The sequence below is a fragment of the Lycium ferocissimum genome, chromosome 5 (assembly GCF_029784015.1).
Source record: "Lycium ferocissimum isolate CSIRO_LF1 chromosome 5, AGI_CSIRO_Lferr_CH_V1, whole genome shotgun sequence".
Lineage (NCBI taxonomy): Eukaryota > Viridiplantae > Streptophyta > Magnoliopsida > Solanales > Solanaceae > Lycium > Lycium ferocissimum.
Window position 1 is genome coordinate 57,403,481 of NC_081346.1, and position 15,151 is coordinate 57,418,631.

The following is a 15,151-nucleotide window of genomic DNA, read 5'->3' on the forward strand; positions in this document are numbered from 1 at the left end:
CATATTAGTCCAATCCATTTTAATTCAAGTAAACTTCGAACGAGTTGAATCGTAACCATTTAATAGTCCAGCTTTTACCCAATCAGTACCCATCTGCCAACTCTAAAAAGGAGAATGGTACATTTAAAGAATCTCTACGCAGAAGTTGGGCAGTAATACATGTACGATAATTTTTTTTTAAAAAGGTAGCATCTCCTAATCAAGAATTAAACCAATTGGGCATTCCTCTAGTGCACCTTTATACAACTCAAAATAAGTACTACTATATCCACTACTTACTTTCTACACATTTTCCAACCAAAACACATTCTCCCCCAAAATAAAATGGCTTGCATTGCTCCTTCAGAGTTGATGAATTGCAAGGCTGATCAGAAACTCACTAAAAAACTTCAACCAATCATCAATTTTTCGTCCACTGAGGATGAAGAAATTACTGAATACACTGATAATTTGCATGAAAATTCTTACATTGTTGGGATCAAAGAGTACATAACAAATAGGAATCTTCATTTATCTAAGGTCATTTCCAGAGAGAAAAGAGCAGCCGTTTTAATATGCCTTTTTGAAGGCCTTGAAGGTGAACTTCGTGTAATTCTCACCAAAAGATCCATGAAACTTTCTACTCATCCAGGTAATATCTCTAACTAGTAATGATGTTGAGTACATTTGTGGAGTGAAAAGTATCCGATTTGAATATCAGTCTCATCTATAGCATAGGTCTTCAAAGTAAGTAAAGTATCATTAGCCCCTATGTGGTTAATTTAATCTTGGATTAGTTGTTGATAAAGCTAATCTTACTTTTGAATTTGTAAAGATGGCCAATTAATTTTTATCCCTTTACTTTTATTTCTTGGAACAGAAAATGTCTGTCAAGTTCCAAATATGTTATACAAAATCAATTTTTTTCACAGATTGAACGTAGGCATATATTTGTTGAAATGTGAAATTTTATGTGGGGTTCAAGTTATGTTCACTGACACTGGAATTAGTTTGTACATTCTCCATGTATTTTAATTTGTTATAACAAATTTTCTATGTTGCTTTCTATGTTATCAAGTTAGGATTATATAGAGAATTACTTTAATTAGATGTAAACAAATTATACATTACATGTGCACATCTAGAAGTTAAACTCTTACTTATATCTTACGGCATCTTACAGGGGATCTAACATGAGAACATCCACTTTTAGCTGCAAAAATTTCATGTCAAGCTCACTAAGTTTTGTCCAAAAAACACATATGAACCCTTTGTTTAATTTAATGGTTATTAATCAAATAGGGAATTGACACATTATAATATGATATTTCTTATTATTAAGGAGAGGTAGCATTGCCTGGTGGAAAAATGGATGATGAAGATTTAGATGATTCTGCCACTGCTCTAAGAGAAGCAAAGGAGGAGATTGGTTTGAAATCAAGTCTTGTTCAAGTCATTACCAATCTTGAACCATTCATATCATTGGTACTACATGTTCTTTTTTGAAATATTTCTATAATTTAATTTCACTTCCTTATAAGTTAACAATTTCTATTCGAAATTCATTTCTACTTTAAAGTAGACAAATAATTGGTTACTGAAAAGCATTGACCATAAGTACAATTTTTATTATTGCAGCATCTACTTACGGTTGTGCCAGTAGTGGGGCTATTGTCTAGAATAGAAGAATTTAAGCCCGTACTTAATGCCGACGAAGTTGATGCTATTTTTGATGTACCCTTGGATATGTTTCTCAAGGTATTTATGTAATTAATGCTCTTCTATTTTAGGATTTAAGTTTTATGTACTAGCGATATACTTCCTCCTTATTGAATTGAATCATGATTCTCTTTTGTGCGCCCTTAAAAAATACTTCCTCCGGATTAACAAAAGAGTTCACTTAGTCTTTTTTTCTTAGGTAAAAATAAGTGTTCACTTATCAAATCAAGAAAGAATTAACCTTATTTTTCCAGATTTGCCCCTATTAAGTGTTATATGATCAAATCTCAATGCTTATTTAATTAGGGGTAGTTTAGTCAAATTACCTACTTTTATCTAGGAGTTAGTATTTTCTTAAGGGATGTGCAAATGGCTAAGTGGACCTTTTTTTTTTATCCGGAGGGAGTAATAATTAGAAGGGGTTTCTTAAAAATCTATTTTACCCTTCATTGATATTTGAACAATCATAACATCACCTCATAATTGAGGTGTTTGTAGTCTTCAGGAACAATATACTAAAGGTGAAATGGGGAAAAGATAATTTATTTTGAATTTATTTAGTCTTGAACTTCTGAAACAACAAATAATTTGAGATAATCATTTTTAGAAATCATGATAGATAAATTGAGGTAATTTTTCTTGTTAATTTAATCACTTATCAGGTAAAGGTAATCGTCAGTTAAAAAAATAGAAACTTTTAGTAATTTTTATTTTGTTATGTATTTTGTTGGCATGAGATGGATTTAAACAAAGCAATAAGTTCAATGATGATTCATATAGCCGATTCCGACTTTTTGTGACTTAGATGTAATTAATATTGTTATAGGTTATTAATAGCTAGGATAATTATATATAAATCTCTGGAATACATTAATTGGTCTTTAATCTAGTTAAAATGATACTCCTTCCATTCCAATTTATGTGACATTTTGGCTTTTAAGTCCGCCCCAAAATGAATAACACCTAGTAACATTTCTTAGGCTTGTTTTAGACCACAAGTTTCAAAAATCTTTCTTTTTATCTTAAACGCCGTGCCCAATCAAACACCTACACATAAATTGGGACGGAGGGAATAACTGGTATTATATTATAAATTAAATTACACCTATGATGTAAAACAATTACAATATCAGTATATAACTGTATACAGTGGCGAAGCCTACGCTATGTAGCTATGTAAAAATATTTTTTTATGTGTATATATATGATAGATCTACACCCTTTGGCTTCTTCATGGATTTACTTCTTTATATTTTGAACCCCATAGAAAATTCTGACTCTGCCACTGACTCTATATAACTTAATTTTTTTCTTTTTTACTATACAGGAAGAGAATCACAGACGTGTGGAAAAGGAGTATGGAATATGGAAATATGTATGTCACATATTTGAATATGAATCGTCGAAGCCAGAAATTTTCCGCATTGCCGGATTGACAGCAAGCATTTTGATTCATGCAGCATCCATCATTTATCAAGAGCCTCCTTCATTTTCTGAATATCTTCCTGATTTTAGTCAATTGCAATTCACCCTTAACACGAAGGACAGTTGCTAGCTTTGGGTGCACGTTTTTTATTTTTATGTTTCTTTTTGAATTTCTTGTGAAAAATAAATTACTTATACATCATGAATAAGTCGAAGAGATGATCTATATGTTTCAAAAGTAGTCATCAACAACAAAGTTGATGATGTTATGAACTTTGCTACTTACTAAAAGAAGAAAGGATCATATGGTTATTTGTCGAAATTTCGTGGGCTAGTATGTTTTCGACAAGGTTTTTAAGTTGTATCCAACATTTGAAATGTTGAGCAACAATAACTGGTTCCTTAAAAGTAAACGTCAAAAGACCATTTTGGTTTTTCCGTCATATTTTTTTACACACGGAACCTCGATCATTACAAACTTTGGTCTTGTTTCATTCTCCACTCTGTCTCATTACAAACGTTGGTTTTGTTTCATTCTCCACTCTGTCTTTCTCTTCCTCAGTATTTCATTAATCTTCGATTTTGCATTGCAAAACGTCTGATAATATGTCCTCCCGTAAACGTTTGGAGTCGAGTTCTTTTTGCGGACAAAATATTAGACTTTAGAGAAGATTGTTGAATTTCTTGATGATGTATATTCATTCTGTACATGTATTTATACACAACTAAAGAATGGAATAGAACCTTCCTACCTATACACTTGTCCTATTTCTAGTAGCTAATCCTATAACAAACTAACTAGGGAAATACAAAATAAAAAACAAATATGAATTTACAGCCGGTACAAATACGTGCATATGCCCAAGGAATATTAGCTGTTTTTGGAATCATTTTTCTTTGGGCTTGGTCGACTGAAAACTTGTGAATTGGGCTGCTCCTGTGTCATTACTTCGCATAGGCCCAACTGCATTTGGCCAGGATGAATATAATTTTCCAGTCACTTTCCTTTGTCAACCAACACAACCTTTTACCTCGTTAACTCCTCCTTTTTCCTCTGAGCTTAGAACCTTGTTGCTGGAGGAAAGAAGGAGCTTATCTCCAACACCACCCTCAAATTGGAGGGTGGCAAAAAAGCAAGCCCCAATTTGCCCAGATTTGATTGATGGTGCGGACCAGAGGTTTAGTGAAGATGTCTGCAAGTTGAGAATTCGAGGGAACAAATTCAGAGAAATGAATCCGGCTTGGTATTGCTGGCGTACTAAGTGGCAGTCCAAGTCCACATGCTCTGTACGCTCGTGAAAGACCTGGTTATTGGCGAAATGAATCACAGTCTGGCTGTCTGAGTGAATCGGTACTAGGAGAGGGTGAAATAAAAAGATCATGGAGAAGACGAACCAACCATGTAATTTCAGTAGTAACATGACACATGTACCTATATTTCGTTTCTGCAGATGATAAGGAAATCAAAGATTGTTTCTTTGACTCCCGGAAGAAGGGAGAGCCACCTAGGGTGATAAAATAGCCACTAATGGACCGACGAGTATTGGGCCAAAAACCCCAATCAGAGTCACAGAGAGCTAAGAGGGTGAGGGATGGAGTGGAAGAAAGAAAAATTCTCAAACCTGGATCAAGTAGCAAGTATCTAAGATATCTCAAAGCTGCATCAAAATGAGGTTGTCAAGGTGCTTGGATGAATTGACTTAGATTTTGAACCACAAAGGAGAGGTCAGAGCGTGTGTGAGTAAGAAAATTCAATTTTCCTAAGAGTCTTCTGAAGATAGTAGTATCTGATAGCAAAGGTCCATCTTTCACTAGAAGTTTGTTTGGGGGATCAAGAGGAGCAGAAGTAGGCTTGAGATCCAGGCAATCATACTCAAATAAAAGATCCATGGTAAACTTTCTTGGACTCAAAATAATTTCCTGAGATTCCCATAAACTTTCCATGCCAAGAAAGTAATGAGCATCACCTAGGTGCTTAATTTGAAATTCAGAATGTAGAAAAGCTTTTTCTAAATTAAGTTCAAGTGGATCATCTCCAGTTAGGAGAATATCATCCACATAAACTGCAATAATTGATCTGCTGAATGTTTAAAAAATAATGAATAGTCATTGAATGAGTGAGAGTGCCCTTTAAAATTAAGAGTTGTAGATAGCCTAGAATACCACTCCCTAGAAGCCTGCCTTAAGACCATCGAGGGATTTTTTGAGATTACAAACATGAAAAGGGGTAGGGGTGAAAAACCTGCAGGAAATTTCATATATACTTCTTCTTGCAAGTCACCATGCAAGAAGGCATTATTAACATATCATTGAGACACATTTCAATTTTTCTTCACTGCAATGGACAACAAACATCTTATTGTGGTCATTTTGACAACATGAAATATGTTTCATGAAAATCAATCCCCTCTATTTGTATGTGCCCCCTAATGGCCAACCTTGATTTGAACTTTTCAACTGAACCATCCTGTTTGTATTTAACTTTGTAAAACCATTTAAAGGGTAAAGCTTTCTAACCTGGAGGTAATACCACAACCTCCCAAGTTTTGTTGGTATCCAGTGTTGCAAGTTCTTTCGACATTGCTTCTTTCCAGCCTGGGTGAAGTGAAGCTTGAGAAAATATGGTAGGTTCAGTAATGTAAGAAATTGACTTGAGAAGAGACTGGTTAGAAGTGGAAAGACCAGAAAAAGGCATAATAGGTGCCAAAATAGGAGAAGAAAAGAAATCAATAGTTACTTTTGTTAAACACACTAAATTGCAAATGTAATCATCCAAATATCTAGGTTGATAAGATGATCTGTTGGATTTTCTAGTAGTAACAGGGGCAATACTAGGAGAAAGTAGAACAATAGGAGGTATAAGAGCTAGAATAGGATTGTGAGGAGGAGGAGATGCATGGGAAGGAATATGTCTATAGGAATAGGAAAGAAAAAGATGTAGGAAGAAACTAAGATTAGTGAGGAGAATGGGGTGAAAGAGGAGGAATAAAAGGAGAAGAGGTAGGAAAAAATGAGAGTTGAGAAGAAACATCAGAAAAATAGAAGGGGAGATAGGAGGAGGAACAAAAGGAAAGAAAGAAGGACTAGGTCGTTGATGTAATGGAAATATATTCTCATAAAAATGACGTTTCTAGAAATTAGAATCTATTTTAATTCTAATGAAAGTAGTTTATATTCTTTCTTCCCAGGAGGATAACCCAAAAGAATGCATTTGATAGATCTAGAATCTAGTTTGCTTCTGTGGGCAGGAAGAGTGGTGGCATAACCAAGACACCCAGACGCTTTTAGATGCAAATATAAAGGTTTAGTCCCAAACAGTACCTTATATGGTGTTTTAAGTTTTCAAACTGTAGAACAAAACCTATTGATTAAATGGATAGCAGTTAACAAACGTTCCCCCCAGATATGCTCTACATACTTCAAGAAGATACCTACGTTTTCTCCCAACAACACCATTTTGTTAAGGAGAGAAACCACAAATAGTATAATGTATGATACCTGTAGAAGTAAGATAATCTGAAGTGATGTTACTAGATCCTAACTCTGGTGCATTGTCTGATCTAAGAATTTTGACAGAGGTGTTGAATTGTCTTTTAGTCATGGCAAAAATTGTTTGAAAATATTAAAAGCATTGGATTTAGTGCTTAATAGAAAAGTTCATGTAGCTCTACCATAGTCATCTACAATGGTGAGAAAATATTTAAAATCATCATGAGTTTGAGTTTTATAAGGTCTCCAAGTATCAACATGAATTAGATAAAAAACATAAGTTGAAGTGATTGAAATAGAAGGATAAGGTCATTATTTGCCTAGCTTTAGCACAAATATTACAAGGAAAATACTTTGAATTTACAGTAGATATAGGAACAGAAGAAACTTTATTCCTACTGAAAATGGGAAGATGTCCCAACCTTTTGTGCCACAAAGTAACATCTGAAAGTATTGAACCTAGACACAAACTAGAATTGGAACTGCAATTCTTAATAACTTGATTACATAAAGACTGAATGAAAATCCTATCACTAGTGCTAGTAGTAGATTTAGGCTTGACTTGATTTGAGTTGGAACTTTGCATCAAATAGACTTCTTGATGAACCCTACCAAGGACCATTGGCCACTTCATTGAAGGTGCCTGAAACAATGCACCAAAAGAAGTGAAAGTTTGAAAAGAGTTGAATTGAATGCATAATTTGTGCACAGACAAATTGTATTTGAAACTAGGAATAGAAAACACATTTGCACGAGTGAAACCACGCATAAGATGAATAAAACCTAAATTGTAAACTGAAACTTTCAGAGAAGTTAGTAAAGTAGCAGAAATGTCTAGAAAGATTTGAAATATTGAAGAGTGGAGATAAATCTGATGTCATATGCTCAGATGCACCATTATATAAGATCCACAAAATAGAATTCAAAGAGATATGTAAAGAAGTAGGGGAGAAAAAACAGAAATTGGGATACTGACACAATTAGGTTCAGCAATATCATCAGTAACTTGCTCACTCTGGGTTCCAATCTTAACATGCTGAATCAACTGATATGTGGTATAGCTCCAAAGTCATAGGCTTGTCCCCTACATTGCTGGATTGTCTTGCATTCTATTCCCTTGAAAGCACTGCATTACTTTCTGCATCAGTAGAGTACCTTTGGTTTTAGCAAACTTGAAGTTAGCTGGAAAACCAATTAGTCTGTAGGCGTTTTTCACCATGTGGTTTGTTTTTGTGCAATAAGTGCATAATAGATTGTTTTTCTTTGGATGTGGTACTACTCTCTTGTCATAGGTGAATTTGTATCCTGCGTTTTGTGGCTTAGGATCCATAAAATCACTCTCTCCTGGATGTGGTGAAATCTGAACCTCCCTCTATTTTTCATCCCTAATGAGAAGGGAGTAAGCATAGTTGACTGAAGGCAGAGGTGAGGCCATGAGTAGGTTGCTTCTAGAACCTGAGTAAGCATCTTTCAATACCATCAGGAATTGAATGAGCCTATCAATCGAATCACTTTTTCAAAAAATATGAGACATCTAAGTCATACAAGTAAAGATATATATTCATTGATTAAAAAAAAACGTGACGGGAATTGGATTGATGATAAAATAGAATCTTGGGTCGCGAGCAGTATCACTGTTGAGATTTCATTACCTTGGTTTTTCCTCCATACTCCCATTGAAAAGTACAGTGCTGGCACTTATCTACATTGTCTAATTCATCCCAAAGCCTTTTCGCCTTTTTGTAGTATCCTGCAATGTTTAGATTTGACTGTGCTAACTCATTGATTTCTTTTGCACCTGATAGAGTTGAGGCCCATTACTTTGACCAAGTCAGATCTCCTTCGCATTCTTGAAATAGAGCACATTCTCATCAATTTCCTTTGAGAGTGAGTACAAAATCATGATATCACCATAGCATTACATCAGTTTCAAGATTTGAAAATATCAATGGTGGCATCAAGTTGAGAAACAATTTCATCTATGAAGCCAATATATTTTTGGTTGAGAGGGCCATAAGAACAACTCTTCTCCAGCGTCCATAACCCTTTTTGGTGAACATTGAATTCACTAGTGACATTCCAAGTAAGTCAGAAGGATGATTGAAGAAAGGATGAATTGAGTTAATCACACTCTTCCCAGCAGAAGACTGTTCATCAGTTGTTTGAGCAGCAGGAATGATAGGGGTGGTCGAGTTTGTTGGATCACCCAAAGAGATTGCTAGAAAGAAACTGAGATTGAAAAAAAAAAATTAAGCTTGGATCTGTATCCTAAAGCTCCGATATCATATTATAATTTAGAGAAGATTGTCGAAAAAATTACTTGATGATGTTTACTCATTTTGTACATGTATTTATACACAACTAAAGAATGGAATAGAATCCTTCCTACCTATACACTTGTCCTATTTCTAGTAGCTAATTCTATGACAAACTAACTAACTAAGGAAGTACATAATAAAGAACGATACAGCTAGTACAAATACGTGCATATGCCTAACAAATAGGGAAAAGGACACTGTGTAGCCATCACAAATTTTAATGGCCCAACTTTTACCCAAATACCCCCGAATTAAACTTTAAGTCCAAACTATTGACACAAATAGCCCACCGTCCAAAAGCCCAATCTCATCATTGCTGCTCTTTCACTTAACATATCAATACCCACTAATAATCCTCCTCCCCCACCTGTGTTTCTTGGTATACCCATCTTCGGTTGAAACCACGCCATTTGAAGGCCAGAAGCCTGGTACTTCCGGTCTCCGTAAGAAGCTAAACCTGAAATTAAATCAAATTCAAACCAAGCAGTTCCTTCGTACTAAAATTTTCATCAATTTTGCTACATTTTCCAATTGATTTCTGTACAAGCACGGTTTTATCTCCTTCCAGCTTCTTTTATTAGTTTGGGGTTTTTTATTCTGATCTCTTTGTTGTTTGAGTTCAATCCAGTTTCCATTGGATTTGCTTGCAATTTTGTGTACAAATTGTAATAAGCAGATACAGATCTAAGGAACAAACTGTAAGCGAATGGGATCTTGTAGTAATCGAATGAAAGTACCAAATCGTGAAAGTTAATTTGCTTCTGCTTGTCAACAACTTTTAGAAATCATTTGATCATATTGACATGCCCCCATGCATGCTTCTTTGGACATAAACTAAGCTATTTAAATTAGATCAAGTAAGGAATTCTTACTTTCCAATAACGCTATGAACTATGGTTAAGGACTTGTATAATATTGTATAATAATTGTATATTTGTATAATTAGTAAGTATACGTTGATTTTATATTTATTACACATAAATTATTCAACAATGATACATCAAAAATTTAACTCTAGGTGACTTTTAAGTTTGGAAATTACTAGAGGTGACTTGTAGGGACCACATTAAGTCAAAATCCAATTAAATTTGGGATTAAGAAAATTGGGGTTGAAAATATATTTTGCCAAACTTGTTAATCTTTTATAAAATACAAAAAAGACCCCAAACCATTTAATCCAACCCCCATTTATTTCAAACTCAACATCGGTCCATATCAAAACACATCGAACTTCTCCTTCAAACACACGAACTAATCTCAATCACTCCTTCTGAAACTTTCAAGTTCAAACCCATCTCAAAAGCTAAATGTCAAACCGTCGTCAACCTCTTTCATAAGCCTCTCCGTTCTTCTTTGCTGCTCTCCATTTCTCTCGGAGTAAAATCGCTCAACTTTTTCTTCTTTTAAAAGTTAGGGTTTTGAAATCAAAGTACGAAAATGATGATTTTGGTCAGAGAAGAAGAAGAATAACATGGGTTTGTCTGCAATGTTGTTTATTTTGTTGTTCAATGCTTGAGAAACCCTTATTTGTTGTATTTGTTCGAGTTGTTGGGGTTTGTGTGTTTGTAAATAGTGTATGTGGTTGTGAAATTCTGGTTTTTGGTGTTGTTTGTGTTCTCGTTCTCCTTAGGAGTTCAAAAAAAGGGCTTGTTGGGCTTGACAAAACCCTTATTTGCTCTATTTGTTCAACTTGTTGGGGTTTCTGTGTTGTTAAATAGTGTATGTGGTTGTGAAATTATAGTTTTTGGTACTGTTTGTGTTCTTGTTCTCCTTGGGGTTTCGAAAAAAGGGTTTGAATTTTTTTCAACAACTGAGTAAGTTGTTGCAGCAACTTCAGCACTTGTTTGACGATTGAGGTTGGTTTATTTTGTTTAACTTGTGATGGTTGTGTGTTTGTATTGAAACAAATGTTTTTTATTGTTCAAAAGTTAGGGTTTTGAAATAAAAGTATGAAAATGATTAATTTTGGTTAAAGAAGAAGGGGAAGAACATGGGTAGGGTGTCTCTTCAATGGTGTGTATTTTGTTCAATTTTTGACTGTTGTGTGTTTGTAATACATTGATATTGCTGATAGTGAAATAAATGTTGTTGTCATGTTGTTGTCCTTGTAAGGCTTAGGAAAAAGGGCCTTGCCTTATTTTTTGTTTTTACCCAACAACTGAGTAATCTGTTGCAACAGATTGCTAATCTGTTGGTAAAAACGCAAACAGTTGCTGAGGTTGTTGCAGCAAGTGAATCTGTTGGAAATTGTTAGAATAGTTGCTAAGGAAGCTGCAGCAACTATTATGATGGTTTCCAACAGATTAGTCTGTTGGAACAACTCCATCATATGTTCCAACAACTTCACCAGTTGTTGCAATAGATTATCCATCTGTTGGAAATAATCAATACGATTGTTGAGGAAGTTTGCAGCAAGAATCAGTATTGATATTTTCCAACAAATATCTAATCTGTTCCCACAACTGATGAAGTTATTGGAACATATGATGGAGTTATTCCAATGTATTACACACTTGTTGCAACATATGCTTTAGCCGTTGTAAAAATTCATTATTTGTTTACTTTGAATGATGCACAAATCAATTGAAAGTGTTTTTGTTTATCTCCTTTGTGCAGATAAAATGTCTCCACAAAAAAGAAAAGGGGAGGAATCATCTACAGTTAGTAAAAGAGCCAACGGGGCATTATTAGATGATCTTGCTGAACAGGCAAATATTCTTTCTGAACAAATTGTTGAACAAGAAACCTCTCAAGTAGGAGTTTCTGGCCAAGAAAGTAAAGAAGATCAAGTAGAAGAAGAAGAAGAAGAAGAAGAAGAAGAAGAAGAAGAAGAAGAAGAAGAAGAAGAAGAAGAAGAAGAAGAAGAACATGATGAAAATAATGATGACAATGATGTAAATAATGAAGACAATGAAGAGGATAAAAGCGCATCTTTTGAAAGGTCGGCGATCGAATTTCGAGATTCTTCTATTGGATCGATATTGTGAGACCTTCCACTGATGAAGTTGTCAAAACTTTCAGTATTGAAAATTTCCGTGTGCAGATGCCGATGGATAAACTAGGTGATTTGAATGGTGATCTTGTTGTAAAATCAGTCATGGGCAAGCCCTTTGATTATTTTAGGAAGATACTTCAAGAGGAGGACTTGGAGGATTTCTTCAGGGCCAAATGTTTTGGGATATACCTAGATTTTCCTGAGGACAACAATGCAAGGTTTTAAATGACCATTGTGTAAGGTTTTCTCAAACGAAGAATTATTTGCAGCAAAACTGATGAGATATGGATAAAATACTACGGCATGCTAGTTTGTTTTGGCATCAAAGAGTTTGCCATAATCACCGGACTGAGGTGTCATGCTCCTTCTCAGCCTCTTCCTACAATTACATTAAAGAAAGGAGCCAAGACACCCAAGTCATCCAATGCAGCTAAGAAAGGCAAGAAAAGCACAGCAAGGTTGATGGTGATTTGGATTTAATGGATCTTGTTGGAAAGAGCTACAAGGTAGAGAATTTGCTACAAGACGTGAAGTCAAAAAAAATGTCAAGAAAGCACAAGGACTCATTACGCTTAGTTTGGTTTGTGCATTTTATTATTTGGGCAAGGGATGTAAAGAATAATATACAACTTGGTTTGATTAAAATCTCGGAGGATCATGAGGCATTCAATAACTATCCATGGGGTCATAAAAGTTTTAAGTTGACTGTTGAATATTTGTCGAAAGCTTGGAACCCTAATGTGAAGACTTCCAACATCTATGGCTTCCCTTGGGCCTTCATGGTAGCCTTCATGGTAAACTTTCTTTCTTCAATGTTTTATGTTTTTAATTCTTTTCCTTCATTGATTATTCTGATTTTTGGGGGCATAACTTTTTTCAGGCTTGGGCTTTTGAAGCCGTTCCTCACCTCCCGAGTCAAGTCAGGGACTACTCAGAAAAAACTTGTTTTCCAAGGATCCTCAGATGGTTGACTGTCAAAAATAGCAACAAAAAATGAATCTTGATCCTTTTAACTCCCCCAAGGAAGCAGTAAGTCAGAATCTGTTGGAAAATATCCCTGAATAGTTTTATAACAAGTAACTACTTATTGCAATAGATACATTTATCCGTTCGCAACAACCTTAGAATATGTTGGAAAAATCAAAACGATTCTAAGGAAGTTGCAAAGAATCAACTATTCGATATTTTCCGAGATAGTGAATATGTTGCAACAACTCCTAAGATGTTGGAACAACTTACTAACTTGTTGCAACAACTTCACAATCTATTGGAAAATATCAAAACGATTCAGAGGGAAGGCTAATTATTTTGATTTTTCAATGAAGAAAATAGGCCGCAAACAACCTAGGAGGTTGTTTAGTTTTTACACACGGCTAAGAACATATTGAACATGTTTGACAACAACAGAAGTTATTTGAAAATATGTTAACTTGTTCAACCTATTACAACACTTTTTGGTTGATATATATGTAGGTTGTGCACCCACGTCTTATCCCGACAAAACGAGTGTTGCACATGCCATGTCTTGTTAGTTTAAGGCTTGGGGAATCTGTGCCTGATCAATTGATTGATCAGATAAAAGAAGAATTGACTGGAGCCACAACCATCACAAGGGCTGGTATAGTTAATGGTGATGATGGTGATGGTGATGTTGATATTGATGTTGGTGATGCTGTTGGTGATGGTGATGGTGATGGTGTTGGGGATGGTGTTGATATTAATACTTTTGTTGATGTTGCAAGACAAGTAGTGGAAGGTCTTGCTGATAAAAGAAGAGATGATGATAATGGTGGTGATGGAGTTGGTGGATATACTCCCTAAAGTGGTGGTGGTGGGCAGACCACAGATATCCCATATAGGTTGGGTAGATATTCTTCAGTTGGTGCCGGTTCCTCCAAGGCGTCTTCTTGTGCTTGTGAATGCAGTACTTGCAACCTGAAAATGGATGGTTTGATAAACAAGATTGAAGAGTTGGTTCAGGCACAAAAAGATACAAATTCTGCTATAAAGAGTTTGATGTCTAAAAGGGGTGTCAATTCATCCAAAAAGCTTAGCTCACCCTATGCTCCTATTGGGATTCTCAAGAGGGCCAAAACAATTTCTAAGGCACTTGATAATTGTAGAGCAAGGAAAATAAGTACTCCATAGAAGTCTATTGCTACTCCTCCTGCTGAAGTTGTGCCACAAGTGCTAAAAAAAGTAGATATTTTCAAGCGTGTAAATCCCCAAAAAAAGAAAAAGCTTGAAACCTTGATCAAATCCAAAAAGAGTGGGAGAGCACTATACTCAATGCATGAATTTGGGGCCGAAGACTTCAAGGTTATGACAAACATACACGAATGGTGGGAGGATTGGGTAAGTTTCAACACTTATATATATGTATATAATTCAGTATGTTGTTTGAACAAGTCATGTAATTCGATGAACTTGTTGCACCAAGTTAACTAGTTGTTACAATAAGTTACTAACTTGTTGCAGCAAGTTAACTAGTTGTTCCAACAAGTTAACTACCTGTTGCAGCAAGTTAACTAGTTGTTCCAACAAGTTAATTACTTGTTGCAGCAAGTGACTGACTGTTTTGATAATTTTACTGCAGTATGTGGATGAAATCTTGTTGCTGATGTGTATGAAGCAACTCAATTTCCCTGAGCACTATGATTCCTCTGATAGAATCATGGAACTCAACTTCTACCATCACATTCGCAATAGGTACTTAGAGTTGGCCGATGAGTCTACACATGGGGGTGCCGTGCCCTATGAGCAAAGACTTGCTCTCTTTAGGAGGGATGATGATGGTCTCGCTTATCCCAGAGGTAGTGTACCCTACCCAGGTGGCTGCGAGTGGATTGGTACCAAAAAGATCATATCTATCATGAATATTAATGACAACCATTTTGTCACTATTGTGATCATCATTAAGGAGAGTATCATAAATGCTTATGATTGCAACATCCCATGTAATGAAGATAGTGCTTTCTTCTGTCACATGCAGCCGTTATTGGATTTGTTCCCTAAGTTGCTAAAGCATAGTGACATGTTCTCATACTTGCCTGAAAAGTTGCTGAATGAATCATGAAAGTTTGATCGGAAGAAGAATATCCCCCGCAATGAGACCAATAAGGCATGTGCTTCCTGGTCACTTGCTTTTGTTGACGCTTTACGTACCCAAACGAATATGACCAAGCCCGATACCTTATTGAGTGACAATACTGTGGAGAAGATGCAA

General features: G+C 35.4%; 1 protein-coding gene across 2 annotated transcripts; it reads left to right on the forward strand.

Annotated features, from left to right (window-relative positions):
• The first annotated feature begins 205 nt into the window (after positions 1 to 205).
• LOC132058431 (nudix hydrolase 15, mitochondrial-like) lies at positions 206 to 3,445 on the forward strand. Of its 2 annotated transcripts, XM_059450931.1 has the most exons (4): positions 206 to 631; positions 1,322 to 1,464; positions 1,618 to 1,737; positions 3,026 to 3,445. In XM_059450931.1, exons 1-4 carry the CDS (start codon positions 325 to 327, stop codon positions 3,251 to 3,253), a joined length of 798 nt encoding a protein of 265 aa, XP_059306914.1. In that variant the 5' UTR covers positions 206 to 324; the 3' UTR covers positions 3,254 to 3,445. The 2 variants fall into 2 exon arrangements, with proteins under 2 accessions (XP_059306914.1, XP_059306915.1); XM_059450932.1 differs by lacking the exon at positions 1,618 to 1,737.
• The last annotated feature ends 11,706 nt before the right edge of the window (positions 3,446 to 15,151 follow it).

Excerpts from the sequence above, each read along its gene's own strand:
- LOC132058431 (XM_059450931.1), top strand. The coding sequence starts at position 325 with ATGGCTTGCATTGCTCCTTCAGAGTTGATGAATTGCAAGGCTGATCAG. Across the intron at positions 1,465-1,617 it reads TTGAACCATTCATATCATTG|CATCTACTTACGGTTGTGCC; the intron begins GTACTACATGTT and ends TTATTATTGCAG. Across the intron at positions 1,738-3,025 it reads CCTTGGATATGTTTCTCAAG|GAAGAGAATCACAGACGTGT; the intron begins GTATTTATGTAA and ends TTTACTATACAG.